The sequence below is a fragment of the Chanos chanos genome, chromosome 9 (assembly GCF_902362185.1).
Source record: "Chanos chanos chromosome 9, fChaCha1.1, whole genome shotgun sequence".
Lineage (NCBI taxonomy): Eukaryota > Metazoa > Chordata > Actinopteri > Gonorynchiformes > Chanidae > Chanos > Chanos chanos.
In genome coordinates this window covers 25,601,187-25,619,483 of record NC_044503.1, presented here as the reverse complement: position 1 = coordinate 25,619,483, position 18,297 = coordinate 25,601,187, and the positions used below count along the sequence as shown (strand labels likewise).

The 18,297-nt window shown below is 41.7% G+C and overlaps 2 protein-coding genes across 2 annotated transcripts; one reads left to right on the top strand and one right to left on the bottom strand.

Moving 5' to 3' along the window:
- Positions 1-1,585: 1,585 nt before the first annotated feature.
- kpna5 (karyopherin alpha 5 (importin alpha 6)) lies at positions 1,586-7,764 on the top strand. Its single transcript, XM_030783742.1, has 14 exons — positions 1,586-1,631; positions 2,943-3,076; positions 3,310-3,411; positions 3,517-3,616; positions 3,748-3,842; positions 3,989-4,120; positions 4,244-4,332; positions 4,479-4,578; positions 4,752-4,915; positions 5,662-5,740; positions 5,995-6,120; positions 6,223-6,350; positions 6,671-6,849; positions 7,214-7,764. The coding sequence occupies exons 2-14, from the start codon at positions 2,948-2,950 to the stop codon at positions 7,399-7,401; spliced, it is 1,611 nt and encodes a 536-aa protein (XP_030639602.1). The 5' UTR covers positions 1,586-1,631; positions 2,943-2,947; the 3' UTR covers positions 7,402-7,764.
- A 5,481-nt stretch (positions 7,765-13,245) lies between these two features.
- Positions 13,246-17,161, bottom strand: gprc6a (G protein-coupled receptor, class C, group 6, member A). The gene is made up of 6 exons (XM_030785329.1): positions 16,977-17,161; positions 16,441-16,738; positions 15,535-16,305; positions 15,155-15,370; positions 14,574-14,697; positions 13,246-14,351 (listed from the first exon to the last, which is right to left on the bottom strand). Exons 1-6 carry the CDS (start codon positions 17,159-17,161, stop codon positions 13,246-13,248), a joined length of 2,700 nt encoding a protein of 899 aa, XP_030641189.1.
- Between the last annotated feature and the right edge of the window lie 1,136 nt (positions 17,162-18,297).

Sequence of the window (18,297 nt, the reverse complement as noted above, 5' to 3'; positions counted from 1 at the left end):
ATACGGTGTTTTCCTGACGGTGGGTCGGTGTAGTCTGTCTCCGCGTGTGCGATGGCAATATGAAAGTTCAGTTCATCATATGAAATTCCTGACAGTGAGCAGAGCGGACAGCTAATCTCATTCTCCAGGTGACTCAGCAGCAGGTGGGTCTTCATTTCTGCCTCAGACACGATCTCTTCACAACAGATTTCACACGTAGGCATGGTTACCTTTTTCGGTGGACATGAGAAAGGGACCAGATTGAATTTATGCATCAATGCACTGAAATTACGAACACAAGCAAATACACTCCGTTCAGACCTGGACCTACACGAACTGAAAGCAACAGTAGTCCATACGGTGGTAACAATTAGTATCAATCTGAATGTTATCGAAAACTCGTTACTAATTGAATGTTTCGCTAATACAGAATGTTTCAGCTTATGTGAAATGGAACCGTCGGCGCGTTATGTTGACAGTTTTCATAGCTGAGCAAACAATACACCGGACGAGAATCGAACAAAATCAGCAGCGTTTACTGACAGTCCTAGCTAAGCTGTAGCTTAAGGGCTCCAGCCTGAAAGAGAACTCAGAGAACTGAAAAATAATTATACATTTCATTTTTCGGTTACATCACTTTCATTTCATGATAAAACAATTACTTACGTCAGGTATTTGGGGGAACCATTTATTTCACTTTCCATTCTTGTCTCAATCAAAGTGAAGTAAGACACAACACGACTTTGATCATAACAGCAACCCCCGGCTTAATTTTCAAAATAATAGTTCCAGACAGGTGGCGATTACAAACGAATAGAAGGAATTCCATTCAGCTACCGTGTACAGGTTGGTAATGTAATGCATATTCCATACATTTTATATGCAATGAAATGTATCCAGTTTTATACTATGACAAGAATGTGGTTAAATTTACACAAATAAAAGAAGCTTACAATTTCAATTGTATCTTTCAAAAAGTAACAAAAAAAGAAACACTCTCTGTTTGCATATCAAGGAAAATTAAAATGTTTGAATGTAGTGGATCATAATTTCATAAATTCAGAAACTTTATGGGATATCACATTTCGACAGACAAAGGAGTAAATCCTCTATAATGTTGTCCGATTCAGGATGCCTGTGCTTTATTGCACTAATCTCTTAGTTTAATTGCTTGCGTTTAAATACCTTAAAACATGAATCACACATTAAAATGAATTTCAGTGCTTTGCTTTAATTTATGTTTAGACATAAAGGAAATATGTACGCAAATTTAGAGTAACCTAGTGATTCGTTGAATTAATTGTCGTTGTTTTAAATTATTTTAATATCTGGCTTCAAACTTTATCTTTTACCGCAATGTAGCCCATTTCAGTTTTGCTTGGTCAAATTCATTTTCATCTTTATCAATGCTATGACTTTGATTTTTTAATAAGAAAGAACGTCAATGTTTTACTGCTTACTTACTGTAGCAAGCACCCTTTTCTTATGTGATTTCGAAATCTGACTGGTACGATTGAAAAAAGCGCTACGGAAGTGACGTTTATTGTTAAGAAGTCTCTGACAGAGAGACGCCATATTGCTCTCAGCTGGAGTACGGAAAGGTTGTGGAAAGAAAATAAAACAGCTACGCACATTTTCTCCTCGGTAAATTGGTAAGACCTAGTTCTCACACATGCTCATTCTGACCATCATTTCTGCATTAGATTACTGTTGTGGTGTTTGAACGAAGCGATCGGGACAAGTAAGAAGAGGTGGGTGTGTGAGTCAGGCATCAACCCAACGTTAACCCAGCAAGTTTAGCTAGTTGCTATCAAGGTAGCATAGCTTGCTGGTTCCCAGCTAGTGAGAGTTCCTAGGAAAGGTCGCAAATGGTATTTTAAAGGTAGAAACCTGACTTCGCAAGGAAATTATATTTTTTGAAAGGCTGCGAGATATCATACCCGTTCTTGGAAGTTAATGATACGAGAAGCACTTTATTTGTTCATATAGTCATTAGCCAGTTGTATGAGTTAGTTAGCTGAGATAGCATCTGGCCCTTTAACTATTTCGATTCTGACGCTAGCTAATTTTAGGCGGTGGTTGCCCAGTTATACCGCTTGCTTGTTAGCTGTTTACAACACTTAGAGACGGAGTTGACCCTAATTAACTTCAGACTTGCTCCGGATTAACAGTGAACCTCAGATCCGCGTGTTATGTCATGCGATTATAAACAGTGCGGTTTGAATTCTAATCTTGATTCGTGCAGTTTTGCTGCTGTATGATTTCTTAGCGATGTCATGGCAGTAGGACATCGAGCTAAGCTGTTGACAGTGCCGGCGTTAACGGTAAAGAGGAAGCTAAACAGCGAGGCGTAATAGTATGATCAAATTATTTTTGTGCGATTAATAACATATTATAATTTTGAACCTGAAACGAGAGACACTGAATTATCAAATCCGCGTGTAAGTGGTAAACAGCTTTATTGCTATGCAAAGGGTTAACGCAGGGGACAGACTTAACCACTTGTCTTCGGACGATGCCGGCTGTACTTACTCTTGGTTTTGTGAACTCGGTCGTAGACTTTACCACAAGGTCTGGCATTAGCCAGTACACCATTAAGTAGACAAGTTACCATAGTAACGTTTTCGTGGTCGTAAGGTCTGGTGATGACTGTTTTGATTTCTGATTAATGTGGACTCAAAAGTGTGTGAATATCTATGACTGCTTGTAATGTTTAGAGCTAATGCACTTATACATGTCACAGCTCAAATCTCCTCGTCAGTCACGTGGTTTAGGTCTCGAGTGTTGAGAGAATGGGGTACCCATCTAACCGGTTGACAGCTTTACGTTATAAAGGCATTCAAAGAACCTAGAAAAACTAGAATTGAAAAAAAAAAAAAAATCAGCTTTTACATACAGCTCTAAACATTGAAGGAAGCTGTCCGGGTTGGGGGGCCTGGTCTCACGTTTTCTTTGATCCGTAGTCGCAATGGCAAGTCCAGGCAAAGATAACTACCGGATGAAAAGCTACAAGAATAAAGCCCTGAACCCGCAGGAGATGCGGAGACGGAGAGAAGAAGAGGGCATTCAGCTCCGTAAACAGAAGAGAGAGGAGCAGGTGGGCCGCTCTTTTTTTTTTTTTTTTTCTTTCCTGGTTCAACCCCAGCTTGGCTTTTGTATGGAAATGCAACCATAGCCCGTTCAGAGTGCTCGTGTGGAAACACTGAAACGGTTCTTTGATGCTCGATCATGCATTATTGATTTTTGTGGCTGCTTAGACTGATTGTGGTCTGATTGCGGGATGTGTCGTTGTCTTTTGTTTTTTGATAAATGTTATTTGAATTTCCCCAGCTTTTTAAAAGGAGGAACGTTTGTATGCCCTCTACCGATGAGTCCATGCTGGAATGTCCTATTCAGGATCCTGACGTCAGCTCCACTGTGCCTGTATCAGGTGTAAGTTTGGGAAGCGTCACAGTTTACAATGTTGTTAGTTATAAAGGAACTCAGGGTGAAGGGCCTTTTTTTTTTTTTAATATGACACTTCTTGTTTTCTTGCAGGAAAGTGTTATAACTCAAGATATGGTTCAGATGATCTTCTCAGAAGATCCAGACCAGCAGCTAATAGCAACCCAAAAATTCAGGAAACTACTCTCCAAAGGTAGGTGCTTGACTCTGTCTCAGTCTCTGCAAAAAAAGAGCAAAAAACCCCAAAAGCAAACCAACAAGAAAACCTTCATGAAAATCGTCTGAGTAATTATAAAGAACTGATGCTTAGTTGTTCTTCCAAAGAGCCCAACCCCCCTATTGATGAAGTCATCTGCACGCCGGGCGTGGTCAACAGATTCGTCGAGTTTCTGAAAAGGAACGAAAACTGCACTCTTCAGGTTAGTACACTGGACCGATTCGGGATTCTGAGTCGTAGAGGGAGCTCCACGTTGTGCTAGAAGCGTGTAAAAACATAGAGGGATGTTTTCTGTTTCTTCTGTTCGACCATTTGAAGCAGGTTTTTATTTTTTTTGTATTTTGACAGTTTGAGGCCGCCTGGGCTCTGACCAACATCGCCTCAGGGACGTTCCTCCACACAAAGGTCGTCATAGAGACGGGAGCCGTGCCCATCTTCATCGAGCTCCTCAGCTCCGAGTACGAGGATGTGCAGGAGCAGGTAACGAATCGTTCACTAACGTAATGTATCGTCGACTAACGCAGACGGTCCCATAATCGGAAGAGGTGGTCAGCCGGAGTAAATGACGCTCTGTGAAGTGAGCTTGTAATTACTGTCTTTCAGGCCGTGTGGGCACTGGGGAATATCGCTGGGGATAATGCAGAGTGCAGAGACTACGTTCTCAACTGTGGTATTCTGCCTTCTCTCCAACAGTGAGTCATTTTTTTTTTTGGTGGTTTAGATAAAGCTTTAGAGTGAACTATCTCTACGTTACGCTTAACGGCATTGGACAGGTGTTGTGTGATGTCATAATGACGTCATGACGATACCATGACGAGTGTTCCATCTGAATCTGCAGACTGCTTGCGAAGTCCACTCGGCCCACCACAACCAGGAACGCCGTCTGGGCGTTGTCCAACTTGTGCCGGGGAAAGAACCCCCCTCCGGATTTCTCAAAGGTGCGTCCCTAGGCAAAATGTTTGCCGAAGCGTTTGAAAAGATGTGCTACGTCATCTTCTTTTCGGAGGGACGACGAGTTTTCTCGCAGTTTGAGATTGCGTGAATCAGACATTTTCTCAGCTGCGCGCACACGTTTACTCTCTCTCTCTCTCTCTCTTTCTCTCTCTGTCAGGTTTCTCCCTGTTTGAGTGTGCTGTCCAGGCTGCTGTTTAGCAGTGATCCTGACGTGCTGGCGGATGCCTGTTGGGCGCTGTCCTATCTGTCCGACGGACCCAATGACAAAATCCAGACAGTCATAGACTCAGGAGTGTGTCGCCGGCTCGTCGAACTGCTCATGTAAGGCGTGCGCTGGAATAGTCTTGTCGCTCTGAGAATAGGTGGAGATCTCTTTATCGGGTTGATGAACGTGGAAGTCGATCTTTCTCTCTGAAAGCGTGCTTTTGAACTCACACGACCCCAGTCGTCTAGTGAAGCAGTGTTGAAGATGTTGTATTCGCGTGGCGTTCTGTAAATAAGAGAGCAGAGACTAAGGATGCTTGTTTGACTCTCTGTGATTGTAACACTGTGTCCTGGATACAATCTGAAGTGTGACTAACTGTTCTGGGCACGGCCTGGTGTTTGGAACGTGTCGCTTTGAAGTGTTTTTCGCTTGTCTGTTCCTCGAGGCCCACGACCGACTCGTTAAACTGATGCTTCTGAACGCGCTCTTCCTGTCCTGCTCTGTTACGCTGATATATATATTGTGGCATTTGTTAATGTGCTCTTCCTGTCTTGCCCTGTTACACAGATATTCTGTGCCATTTGGTAACGTGCTCTTCCTGTCCTGCCCTGTTATGCTGATAAACTGTGCCATTTGTTAATGTGCTCTTCCTGTCCTGCCCTATTACACCGATAAACTGTGCCATTTGTTAACATGCTCTTCCTGTCCTGCCCTGTTATGCTGATAAACTGTGCCTTTTGTTAACATGCTCTTCCTGTCCTGCCCTGTTATGCTGATAAACTGTGCCTTTTGTTAACATGCTCTTCCTGTCCTGCCCTGTTACGCTGACATGTTGTGCTGTTTCTGCGCTTTTCCTCTGCAGGCATAGTGATTATAAAGTGGTATCTCCTGCACTCAGAGCCGTGGGCAACATCGTGACGGGAGACGACATTCAGACCCAGGTACTCTCTCTTTCCCTCTCGTTCTCTTTCCCTTTCTTTTTCTCTCTCTCTTTCTGTCATTCTCTTTCTCACTCCATCTCTCACTTTACTCTTCTGTTCTTTGTCCACGTCTCTCTCTCTCTCTCTCTCTCTCTCTCTCTCTCTCTCTGGTTTTTAATGTGTAATTTGATGTCTAATTGGCTGTGTCCTGTCTGATGTCTTACTGGCTGTATCCTGTCTGATGTCTGATTGGCTGTGTCTTGTGTCCTCCACAGGTGATTTTGAATTGCTCAGCACTGCCCTGTCTACTTCACCTGCTCAGCAGTCCAAAGGAGTCCATTAAAAAAGAGGCCTGCTGGACAGTCTCTAACATCACAGCAGGGAACAGAGCACAGATCCAGGTACTCTTATTCCCACACGTGTTTGGATCAGAACATTTGAGGACAAGAGTGGTTTTTTGTTTGTTTGTTTTTTTAAGCGCACACGCTTGTGTCTGTTTCTAGGCGGTTATTGATGCCAACATATTCCCAGTGCTGATCGAGATCCTTCAGAAGGCAGAGTTCCGCACCAGGAAGGAGGCGGCATGGGCAATAACCAACGCCACCTCTGGGGGCACTCCTGAGCAAATCAGGTACGCTCAACTTCAAAGGAGATCTGTCACCGCATCACTCTGTGTAGGATCAAACATTAGCTTTTGCCTTTAGTAATTCTGGAGAGCTGATCCCAGATCAGTGGTCTCATTCTGAGGTGCATGCATGTGGGACCAGAACATAGTCTCCAAATCACATTAGTGTAAAACAAGTTAATGGTGGATCTTTACAGATGTTTTTCATAATGAGAAATATGAAAATATAAACAAACAGAGTTATACAGTGATTAACTCCATTCAGAGGTGGTAGTATCTGATTTTTTTATTTATTTTTTTTTCCTGTTTTTATTTTTCGGACACAGGTACCTGGTTTCTCTGAACACCATTAAACCCATGTGTGACCTGCTGACTGTGATGGACTCGAAGATCGTACAGGTGGCTCTGAATGGCCTGGAGAACATTCTGAGACTGGGAGAACAGGAGGCCAAGCAGACCGGCTCCGGCATTAACCCCTACTGCGCTCTCATAGAGGAGGCTTATGGTACCCGCACACACACACACACACACACACACGCGCGCGCGCACACAGTTTTAAACCCATTACGCACAAACACGTCAGTTTTTTCATAAGCTGTCACTAAACTGGGCAGGAACCTTTTCAGTACAACTAAACTGACCATCATAATGTCAAAGACTAATAACCAGTACATAAGAATATATGGAGAATTTCCACATCTAGTAGGGAACGTAGTTAAGATGCATGCGCAGTTACACGACAGCTCCACTAGATGGCGACAGCGTTTTATCATCACATCAGCAATGGTTAATTCTCAGCAATTTGATTCTTAGCTGTTATATGAAGCAGAGTGATGACTTACTGTGTGTGTGTTTGGTGTTTGCTCTAGGTTTGGACAAAATTGAATTTCTACAGAGTCATGAAAACCAGGAGATCTATCAAAAAGCGTTTGACCTGATCGAACACTATTTTGGCGTGGAAGAGGAGGACGCCAGTATTGCGCCCCAGGTGGATCAGAACCAGGGCCAGTACATCTTCCAGCAGTCTGAGGGACCTATGGAAGGCTTCCAGCTCTAACACAACCACTACTAGATCAGGCCTGCGTCGTCTCCACCTTCATCCCAGCCAGGAGCCTGTCTCTCTCCCTCTCTCCCTCTCTCTCCCACTCTCTCAAGTCACCTCAAACCCAGTGCCCCACCCCCACCTGCCCTCCTCTCCAAACCCATAAACCCACCTGCCCCATCGCAGTCAGAGGCCCAAACAAGCCCACCCCAAAAGATCCTTCCCTAACCCTCAGAGCAGAGAGAGGGAGCGAAAGAGAGAGAGAAAGAGAGAAAGCGAGAGAAGGAGACTGAGAGAGAATGATGGATGGAAAGCTGAAGCCCCCTAATTGTGGCTGCCTTTCTTTCAGAGCCTACAGGAAAGTGTTCTGCAGTGGCTTGTTTTTTTTTTTTTTTCTGTTTGTTTGTTTGTTTTTCTGTCTCACATAGACTGATAGTATTATCTGCTGTGAGCCTCACTATCTCCTCAGTGTGGAAGAAGAAGAAAAAAACAAAAGAGTTTTTTTTCCCTTTTTTCCCCATCTAATATCATTATTATTATTATTATTATTATTATTATTATTGTTGATCATCAGCACTGGTGTCCCATAAATGAATCTTTACTCCATGTCCCTTTGGAAATGTGAATCTACCTCTCCAGTAATGAGATAATTGGGTGTGTGTCACAAACAGGTTTATCTAGTCTTGTCTGGAAAAAGCTTACTTACTGGCAGTCATCTAAGGTATATTTGTATGGAGATTTAAAATTTTGGTTTCGCCTGTGAGAGGAAGTTTAAAACCAGTTTGACTGACGCAGAAATGTAAACGGCGAGCGTTTTTTGTCAGTACCCCTACAGCTGTGCAAGGAATGCATGCACACACGCACACGCAAACACACACGCACACACATACACGCACACACACACACACACACACGCACACATGCACACACAGACCTTTTCCTTTATTATTATTACTGTTATTACTATTGTTATTAAGAAGTCTCATTCCGTGTTTGTATGCAAAAAAAAAAAAAAAAAAAAAGAGCTTGTCTGAGATGAGGCAGTATCATGTGACTTACTTAAAGTGAGAGTAGTGGTGCAGTTGTGCAGCTCCTCCCCCATGGGTCCTAACTGAGCTCATTTGTGAAGAGCTTCTGATAAATGTGAGAGTCGGGGAAGTACCAGTTTTTATTTATTGTGCTGTTTTATTCAGGTGGGCGGCGGCGGATGCATCTCCGCGCCGGCCCCGCTGAACCCTGGCACAGAGGGCTCGAGGGTACTCGGGCGTGTGCTCCATATTTAATCAAAAATCAGATTAACCTTTAAAGCTGTCTGTCTGTCTGTCTGTCTGTCTGTGTGTGTGTGTGTGTGTGTGTGTGTGTGTGTGTGTGAGTGCAGATGTGTGAATGTGTGTGTGTGTGTGTGTGTGCGCGTGCGTGCGTGCGTGTCTTCCTCCAGGTGTGTACCCGTTAATTTGTATGTCTAATTTGTGGAATTCTAGAATGTTCTCATCTCTTCCTGGAGGATGTTAATGATTTTTCCGTCGGCTGTCGGCTTTGATATATACGCTCAGAAATTTGACTTGATTGACATTATCAGAAAATGCTCAGATCAACAGAAACTGTGTATATTATATATACTTTAAGAGGAAGAAATGAAAAGAAAAAAAAAAAAACCTAAACAAAGCAAAATAAAACCGAGTGACTGTAAAGTTGCTGAAGGACATTAAATTACAATGCAGGGCTGAAAATGCAGTATACTGTGGAGGCGGGAAGAGAGCAGAAACATTCCGGAAGTTCTCCGGCATTTCGATTCTCTCTCTTCTTCACAAAAAGCACCTCAAATCACTGGCCCTCCCTCTTTCATCTAGGGGACGCGTCGCCTCTCTCCTGGTTTTTTGTTTTTTGTTTTTTTCTTATGGATAGTTCCTTATTTTATTTTATTTTTTTGGTTGTAAATGACATTTCTTCTAATAAGTCTCTCCTAATTTGCAAAAGACTGCTCCTCTGACCTGCTGTGACAGCTTCCTCCAGATCTGTGACTGATCCAGATAACATAGAGATCCCTCCGTTTCTCTTGTGTTTTAGTTTCCCTTTACTGAAACTGATGAAGTCCTGGGTCTCTCCTGTCAGCATGTTTCTCTCAATGATAAAGATACTCACATCTTGCGTTTACATTTGAATTAAATGTATTGGTTGATCCGAGAACAGTCAGTTTGCATAACGTTGAGATTGTAAAAGAGTTTGGAAAAAATATAAACGATTTTTTTTTTTTTTGTCAAGCACACTCAAACCTGTATAGTTTTCTAATATCTCTCATGTTTGTACAATGTTTCCAGGTTTTGACTGCGAATTTTTTTTTTTTTTTTTTTTGTTTGTTTTGTTGTTGGGGGTTTTTTGTTTGTTTGTTTTAGGGTTTTTTTGTTGTTTCTTTTTTTTCATCGGGGATATGTTTTGGTGTTTTAAGTTAAGGCTGGTACAGATGTAACAGTTGAAAAGGGGTTCAGTTTTTTGTTCCTCAGAAAAGAATGTTGACTGTGTAAAATGGTCTAGAACAAATAAAACTGTTCTGTTACATATGGAAAATGATCATGAAGTTTTTTCATTGGTGTATCCTTGTTTTGGCATGATGCATTATGCTCTGGATTTTAAATCTGGTTTGTTGACCGGACTTCTGGAAGAACGAGAAGCCAAGAAATCCTACTGTTCAGACAGTTTATTTGAGCTAGAAATATAAAGTGAATCGAATAAAAGATATCATTTTGTGCCTCGAAAGAAAGAAATGTTAAAATATTGTTGTTTTATACCAAAGATGATTTGACTGGACAGATTAGGGTTGGATTATGGTATACATTTTTTTGTGAAGTATATTTTTAGTCTGTATTTTTCATCTGTCAAAAGCGGTTTGCCTGCTGTGTTCTCAGAGGTAGCTTGATGAAATGGATTTACAGGGGGTTTTGTCCTTGAAAAAAAAATCGTTTTTCTCTTCCTCTCCCCCACCCCTTTTTTTTTTTTTTTTTAAATAGACGTGCAAGGGACCGGTTCTAGTTCACATCAAAGCAGTTCTTAGTCATGGGACACTTGTCTCACGGTCAAAACAAATGAGTCATATTCCGTCAATCATCAGCTCACTCACTCATAACAAAGAAAAGACAACATCCGGTGTTCATCCTGTCTTCCTGGGAAATTCATTTCTATTTTGAATGTCAAATGTACCTCCTAAATACTTGATTATACACTGCGATTTTAAAATAGTTTTCTCTCTCTCTCTCTCTCTAGGGGCTGTGACGTGTTTGATAACTGTACATATTATAATGGCTAATTACAAAATCTGAACTAGTTTAATCAAGAATACAGTTTACAGCTGACATACCCAAAAGATGTTTTTGTAAAGCAGAAATGACCAACAATTCCAGCTCTAAACTCCACACACTAGAATGCACTGACAAAACTTCAGTAGTAGTGTACTAGAGAACCGAAGAATAGGGCTTGGGATAAAAAAAAAAAGAAAAGAAAGGATTCCATTTGCATCTGGTTTCAGGGACGTATTTATCCGGTTAAATGAGCCGTAGTGATATTAGCAGCAGCCCTGATAAGTTTCGATATTAGGACTTCTCTCCCCTCTCTCAGCTCATATAGTTTGCTTCTGTTTTATGGAGGAGCCAACGTAAAAGTGACTGTCTAAATATTTGCATGGGAGATATCGGCCTATGCTAAAGTGTCTGCCTTTGCCATCAGTGACTGATTAGGTAGCTTGGAAAGTCTATTAACAGTGAAATGCCAGTCAGATGATTTTCTCTTTTACTTTCTCAGAATCCTCTAAAACAGAGTTGGGATTCCTTTTCTTATTTTTCTTCTTCTTCTTCTTCTTCTTCTTCTTCTTAAAACAAAACAAATTGACATTATTATTATTATTATTATTATTATTATTATTACTATTATTATTATTATTATTATTATTATTGTTATTATGTACATAAGTTTTCCTGATAAACATGAGACAATGACAATGGAAAAGAGAGTCACTGAAAGTGTTGCCCTCAGGCTTATCTGGAGACAAAAACCAGACCTGCAGGTTTAGAGAGAAGAATTAAGGTGAAACTCCACAAAATGACACACACACAGTTGACAGTGTTCGTGATCTGTAAACAGACCGGTAACAGAGCTGCTGACATACAGTTGCCTGTTTAGTTTTTTTAAACTAGTCGCTTTCCTTCTATCAAATGATTTCTTATTTAGGTCATAAATCTCAAATACTCACTACCAAATACAAATGAGACTTTTTTTTTTTCCTCACGGTGTGCATAGACTTGACATTAAAACCTGTTTTCTTTCTTTTTGAGGTCGAAGCTTCACAGCTAAACATGACGTGTAAACATAACATTGTATGTCCTTCATTGTTATCCTCATGTCAATCTCTGCCTTTATCATTCACCATCACGTCTTATCATTTTCGCATTGTGCATTTATTTTAAGTTAGGACTGCTGTGATCGATGGTAAGAAAGAACTATGAGGAAGAATCCGGTCCCATTGAGGAAAGATAAAAAAAAAGGAACCACAGCATTCCAAGCCAAATCGGAATAATAGTGTCGTTGTCTTAACAAGATCATTTGATATTTTCACTCTCACCAAAGGTATGCAAGCATGGCACTCAGAAGGTTTTAGAAAGAATGTTTCTGGGAATATTTCTTTCTTGGATGACACAATAGTCTCACATGAGACTTGGACCACAAAAAAAGGAAAAACCCCGGTTTCTCAATCACAAAAGACTACCTAAAAGGGCTAAAAATAACACAAACACACTGTTACAGAAATCCAGTCAAGTTACAGAATGTCTGTTCTCTCTTGTTGAGAAGCAGTTGCACTGCCGTTTGAATCTGTGAGGAATCTTGAGACATGGCCAATGGCACTCTCACCCCCCCTTTTTTCTTTCTTTCTTTCTTTCTTTCTTTCTTTCTTTCTTTCTTTCTTTCTTTCTTTCTTTCTTTCTTTCTTTCTTTCTTTCTTTCTTTTTTTTCTCACTTTATTTTCCCATGTCCCTTAAGGCCAGGGGCAAAAGTAGAGCATGTCACTTAGCTATGTGCGCAACGGGAAAAAAAGAACAAACAGAGGACAGGAGGCAGAGAAACTGCTGCCGTAGATGAGGCTGGTAACGGAGCATGAACTGAACATTTAAACTTCGGCGTCTGAGCGTGATTCCGGCTCACTGTGCATTAACATATCCTGTTATCAATGCTCTGCTCATGTAAAATATACGCCCGGAACACAAACCAAACATTTTATTTGCACAGACTGGAAAGATATTTGTTTAAGTTTACTAGCCAAGAAAAACAATTGGAAGAGATAATAAAAAAAAATCCAAAGCAGTTTTTAATGTATTATAAAGTGTAGACTTTTAGATAGATACATATACCAAATGTTACATAACTGGTTATAAATTAAAACGTCCCTTAATACCTTATCTCAGGGGGGGAATGTACATAAACTGCAGGAATAAGTGCAAAAAAAACATGTTGTAATGAAGAAGAATCTAGTCTTTGACTTTTTAAATGTGACAGCTCCAGTTGTTTCACTTAGAGGTTACCTGAGCATCACAACCTTGGTTAAACCAGGACCCTGCCAGTAATTTAAACCTAAATTCATGCACTTTTCACAGTGGGACAAATAAAGAAAGAGAAAAGATAAAATGAATGAGAGCAAGTTTATTAATAAAGTTCAGTAGCAGTCTTATTACATGCAAATATGATTTCAATATGAAATATCACCACATGGGTCAGTATAAAATAGAAGGGAAACAAATACGAGAAGCCCTATAGTTAAGTCTTAAATACACAGATAGCACAGTGTAACAATTGTCCAGGGGTGTAAAACAGGGGGTATCAAATGCTGAATGTCCGCCTTTTCAGGGAAGAGTGTGCTGAAGCTGAAAAGTAGCTCTGGGAAAAGGAGCCATATTTCAGATTTGGCTCCTGCGACTTTTCATTGGGAAATAAGAAAGTCTGTCTAAAAATGGAGAAAAGATTATTTTCTGCATTGTTCTCCACTTCGGGGCAACCGGACTTGTTGATACAGTCTGCGCTCTTTCTTGAGTACTCGTAAACGTTCTTGAGGAAAGCATCTTTGGTGTTGTGCTCCTTTTTGAAAAGAATCACATAGCATTTGGGGAAGAAGTGACAGCTCAGGATGCCATAGTTGGAGATGAGAATGACGACCATCTCCACAGCGGGTAGGTATTTACCAGTGGTGGTGACGTAGACGGGCACAAAGATGACCCATGAGATGAGGTAAATGAGCATGCCGAAAGTGATAAACTTTGCGTCGTTGTACTTCTCCGGAAGCTTCCGGCCCTTGAAGGCGAAACCGAAGCACACGAGGGCAAGTGCTGCAATGTACGCGAGCATCACCCCAAACGCAGTGTAAGAACCCTCGCCGCACTCTGCAAGGATAACCTTGGATAGAGGCAAATGTCTGGACCGGGGACTGTTCATTAGTAGCCAGAGTGTGCAGGTGACCACCTGTAGGCTCACACAAATGAAGATGATAACATACGGCTTAAAGAGTTTGCGGAGCAAGTCCCGGAGCTCTGGGTTCATCTGGAAAGCCAGGAGGATCTTCAAGGATTTGACAAGGATGCAGGACACGCAAAGCGTGAAGCTCAGTCCGAAGAGCACCTGCCTCGTCTTGCACTGCAGGTCACTTGGACGACCAACGAAGAGCACGGCACTTACAAAGCTACCAATCAGGGATAACAGGATGATGTAGCACAGTGGCCCACCCGCCGCCTTTACCACGGGAGACTGGCGATGCCACACAAAGAGCGCAGCTATCAGCAGAACCAGGAGGATGCCCAGCCCAGAAGAGGTCAACAGAACCACAGCAAACCCGTCTCTCCACGTGAAGAACATCAGAGTCTTAGTGTTGCACTTGGAACTTCCCATGTCGGCCCACTCCGTCTCGGTATTACAGGCAAGACACAGGTCCATGTCTGAAACAAAACGGAGAAGGAAACTCTCGTTGGGGGGGGGGGCAGGGAAAAACTTTCCAGAAATAGTCGTGCAAGAGCATGCAGCTCCTTGGTGTCACATTTCCTAGAAATTTTTGCTGGTTTCAAGGTTGTTTAAGTAGTGTGCACAAGTCCCCCTCCAGACAGAGAGAGAAGTATTTGACTGGGAGTATCAGGTTTCGGACGTAACAATCATGCACTTACCTGTAGCATTGGTGTAGTGGTTCTCTGTGCAGTTGATGCACTCGTAGCAGCAGGTATGCTGTCCTTCAGCAGTTTTCTTGAATTGCCCTGGTTCACAGTTGTCGGAGCACCTTGAAACCACATTCTGATGAAACAAGGATAAGATTAATAGTAAGATCATGGAGTGTGATTGGTAATAGTAAAATGAAAACAAGACAAACAGGAATTTTTACAAAAAAACAGCTCTTTCCGACTCTGTACTGAAAGTGCTCTTGAAACGAAGAACTCAAACATAAGACCTTAAACTCTTGAGGATGAGCAGATCTTAAGTGTCAAACATAAAAGAGTGATGGTAACTGCTTATCAACATTTTTAGAATATCTGATATAGTAGCATCTGAGACAGTATCAGACAAAAAGGTATTTGATATAACTTCTGATATAAAATTATCCAATAAATTATGTGATATATAAGCATCCCATATAATATCTGATATAAAAGTCTGATCTGATACAATATCCAATACATAGAACTTTCTGACACAATATCTAATGTAAATATATTTGATAAAATTCTTGATGTTAATAAAAAATATACATCACCTCTAGAACAGCCATGCTCTCCTTTGCCTCTTGGCTTACTAGAGCGAAACTGCCATTTTGCATGTAGTACACAGCTACTATATTTATAGTCTGAACCTTCCCCATGCTCATGTTCCACAGGGAGATGTCATAGCCCAAATTGATATCTCCGTTTTGGTCAAATTTGTATGTGCCCCCTTCTTTCTCGAACGTTGTGTTCCTCAGCTTTGTAAGAAACTTAAAGAAAGAAATACAGATCTTTAATGACTGACATTAATCACATTAGAGCTTTTGTCAGTGTGCATTATATCCATTTGCATTGCCATGGATACATCAGCTGTGCTAGACCAGCAGTGCTATACATGAGACTGGTGTGTGTTCAGTAGAAGTGTGTTAAGTACCTCCCAGGGTTGCACCGCAGTGCGAGCCTTGCAGTTTATGCGGCGGCAGATACCAGCCACTGCATAGGTGATGGCACTCACAGCCATCTGCACGCTGAAGACGGCATCTGCGTGCGTGTATTTTATCAGCTTTTCTACTTCTGTGTCTGAAGATAGTTTTTTTGTCTTTGAACTGTGGTTACAACCATGATACAACTCATCCAGGAAAGAGTTGTTCCTCTGCACATCGCTGTCTCTCAAACTTCTGAGGAACTGATAGAAGGGAGTTATGTTTCCACTCTTAAAGGTAAACCCTACCACCTTTCCGATATCCGCCAGGTCTATACCTTCCACTACATCTTCAGACGTGGACCAGCTGTCACTCGCGATCCAGACCCTGTCACTAGTGATTTTCCCCAGAAGGTGTTTGAACAGATGCTTCATGTGCATGGGCTTGGCAAAAGAAACAATCACTTTCACCTTGGGGTTGTTGTGGATCGTGTCCACTGTCTGGTTGAGTGCAGAGGCAAGGCTAAGGTCGGTCAAAGAATCAGGAAGGATCTCTTTGAAAGCCAAGCAGATTCCCGACTCGGAAGCCCATGTGGAAAAGCTTTCGAGGGCGGAACGGCCGTAGTCTCCATCCGTGATGATGATACCGACCCAGTTCCACCCTCTTTCTGCCATCATCTTCACCATGGCTTTGGTCTGGTAATTGTCATTCGGGACGGTTCTCATGAACGCGGGGAAACGGTTCTTGTCGCTCAGGATGGTTGCCGTGGATGCGTAACTGATCTGTGCGAAAAGTAAAAAACAGACATGACAGTCAGGAAACTCGCTAACACTCAACCCTCAGTTGTTGCAAAAGTAAGCCCTGAAGACTTTAAAGGGCTGAGTCATAAGCAGTGACTCAAGATAAGACGACTGTACCTGAGGAATCAGCTCCAGGTTAAGTTCCCTCGCAACTGCGATGGATATTTCAGAGTAGGATGCCCCAACTACAGCAACTACGCGTTGAGAGCACTGTGACCTGCTTGTGCTGAAACCACAATCCTTGTGAATCTGGGTTAAGTCAAGGGTGGCCAGCAGTGCGGTTGAGACGTCAGAGCAGGAGTCGTGGATACGGTATCCCAAAGTAATATTCAGATCTTTCAGCAGGGTGGAATTGTTTGCCATCTCCACTGCTTGGACCATGGCTAAAGACTGAGCCAGCGCCCCTATGTTTAAGCTGTTGGGGGATGGGGAGTGGGGGGTGGAGGGGCGTCATATAGAGAAGCATGGGTATGGTTAGGCTACCAAATTTGGTCTCATTTCCATATCAAAACACAACAGAGAGATCTCACAGAACAATGTATCTGAAAACACCTTGAGAAAAAAGGGGTGACAAAAACAAATGGAAACTATTTTACTAATACCTGCCCTCTTGGTAATTCACACCACTTTCAGTTTTGCCCATTGCATCTTACCTCACACAAAGAGGCGGCTGGGGTTTGACGAGGCCATCCGATTTCACACCAGCGTGGATTGGGAACATTCCCCCGATGATAATGTCCCCCGGTGCAACGGCTCCGGGCTGACGGAACTGCATCAGGGAGGCTTGTCCCACCGTGGAAAGAACCAGCACAAAGCGCAGGAACATAGAGTGAGTCATGTCCTTACAGATCTCTCGTATGGGCTCTCACCTGGCACACTGACAGGTTCCTCCTTGCATCTTTCAGTTATAGTACTCATGCCATTTCCTACTTTATTCATGCCTCCTGGTGTGTCTCTCTGTGTGTTTGTGCATGTGTGTAAAAACCCCACCCCCTTTAGAGTCCTGCCCCTCCTTGCCCCTCCCTCTTTGACAATGACTGAGTTTTCTTCAGGCTTCAGGCACTTCAGACATACCGGAGTCTCGTCATTCATGTTTAATGAGATATGTAGGTGATTCACAATATTTACAGTTGATGTAAAAACTGAATGGCCTTGTGCTATATATGGTATCTCTTTTATATATATATATATATATATATATATATATATATATATATATGTATGTATGTGTGTGTGTGTGTGTGTGTGGGTGTATATATATATATGTATACATAGTCAACTACATCAGTCCACTGCTTCAAACAGAATGTCATTTTGTTAACATATGCACAGTTTTAGACCAGCTACTTAGTTTGACTCGTGAGGAACAATGTGATTATTGTAACACGACAGACCCTGTAACCCCCCCCCCCCCCCACACACACACACACACTATCTTTAATAAATTCACTTTCTTACTGTTATTTTTAAAAGGTGAAAATGTTTATTAAAAACTTTAAAAAGTTTCTTAAAGATAATTATGATACAAATATATTAACAGAGAATGAATTTCAATCATGGTACAATAAAAATTTTTAAATGAAGACAGACGCATTTGGTTAGTGTCCATAAACCCTATAAAATAAACAGGCTTGTAAGACAAGCATCTGACATCTCCATTAGAGGGCAATAAAACTCCACCGAAAAGAAAAACAAAATCACTGTGCAGACTCTACTCTGAGAGAACAAATGGATGGTTCATATGAAACACTGTTAGGCATAAAATGAGCATTATTTTAGTGCCAACAATTCATTAAGCCTGAGATATTATATTTCATTGTCTTGGGAGGATTCTGCGGTTTTTAGTTTCAGTAAAACCTTTGACACTCCTAAACGCCAACTTTAAAAATTAATAACGTGTCCCGCCCTTTGTAAGGCTGTGAAATTTGCTGACACGCTTTATAGGTTATACAATTTATTTACACACGTATTACT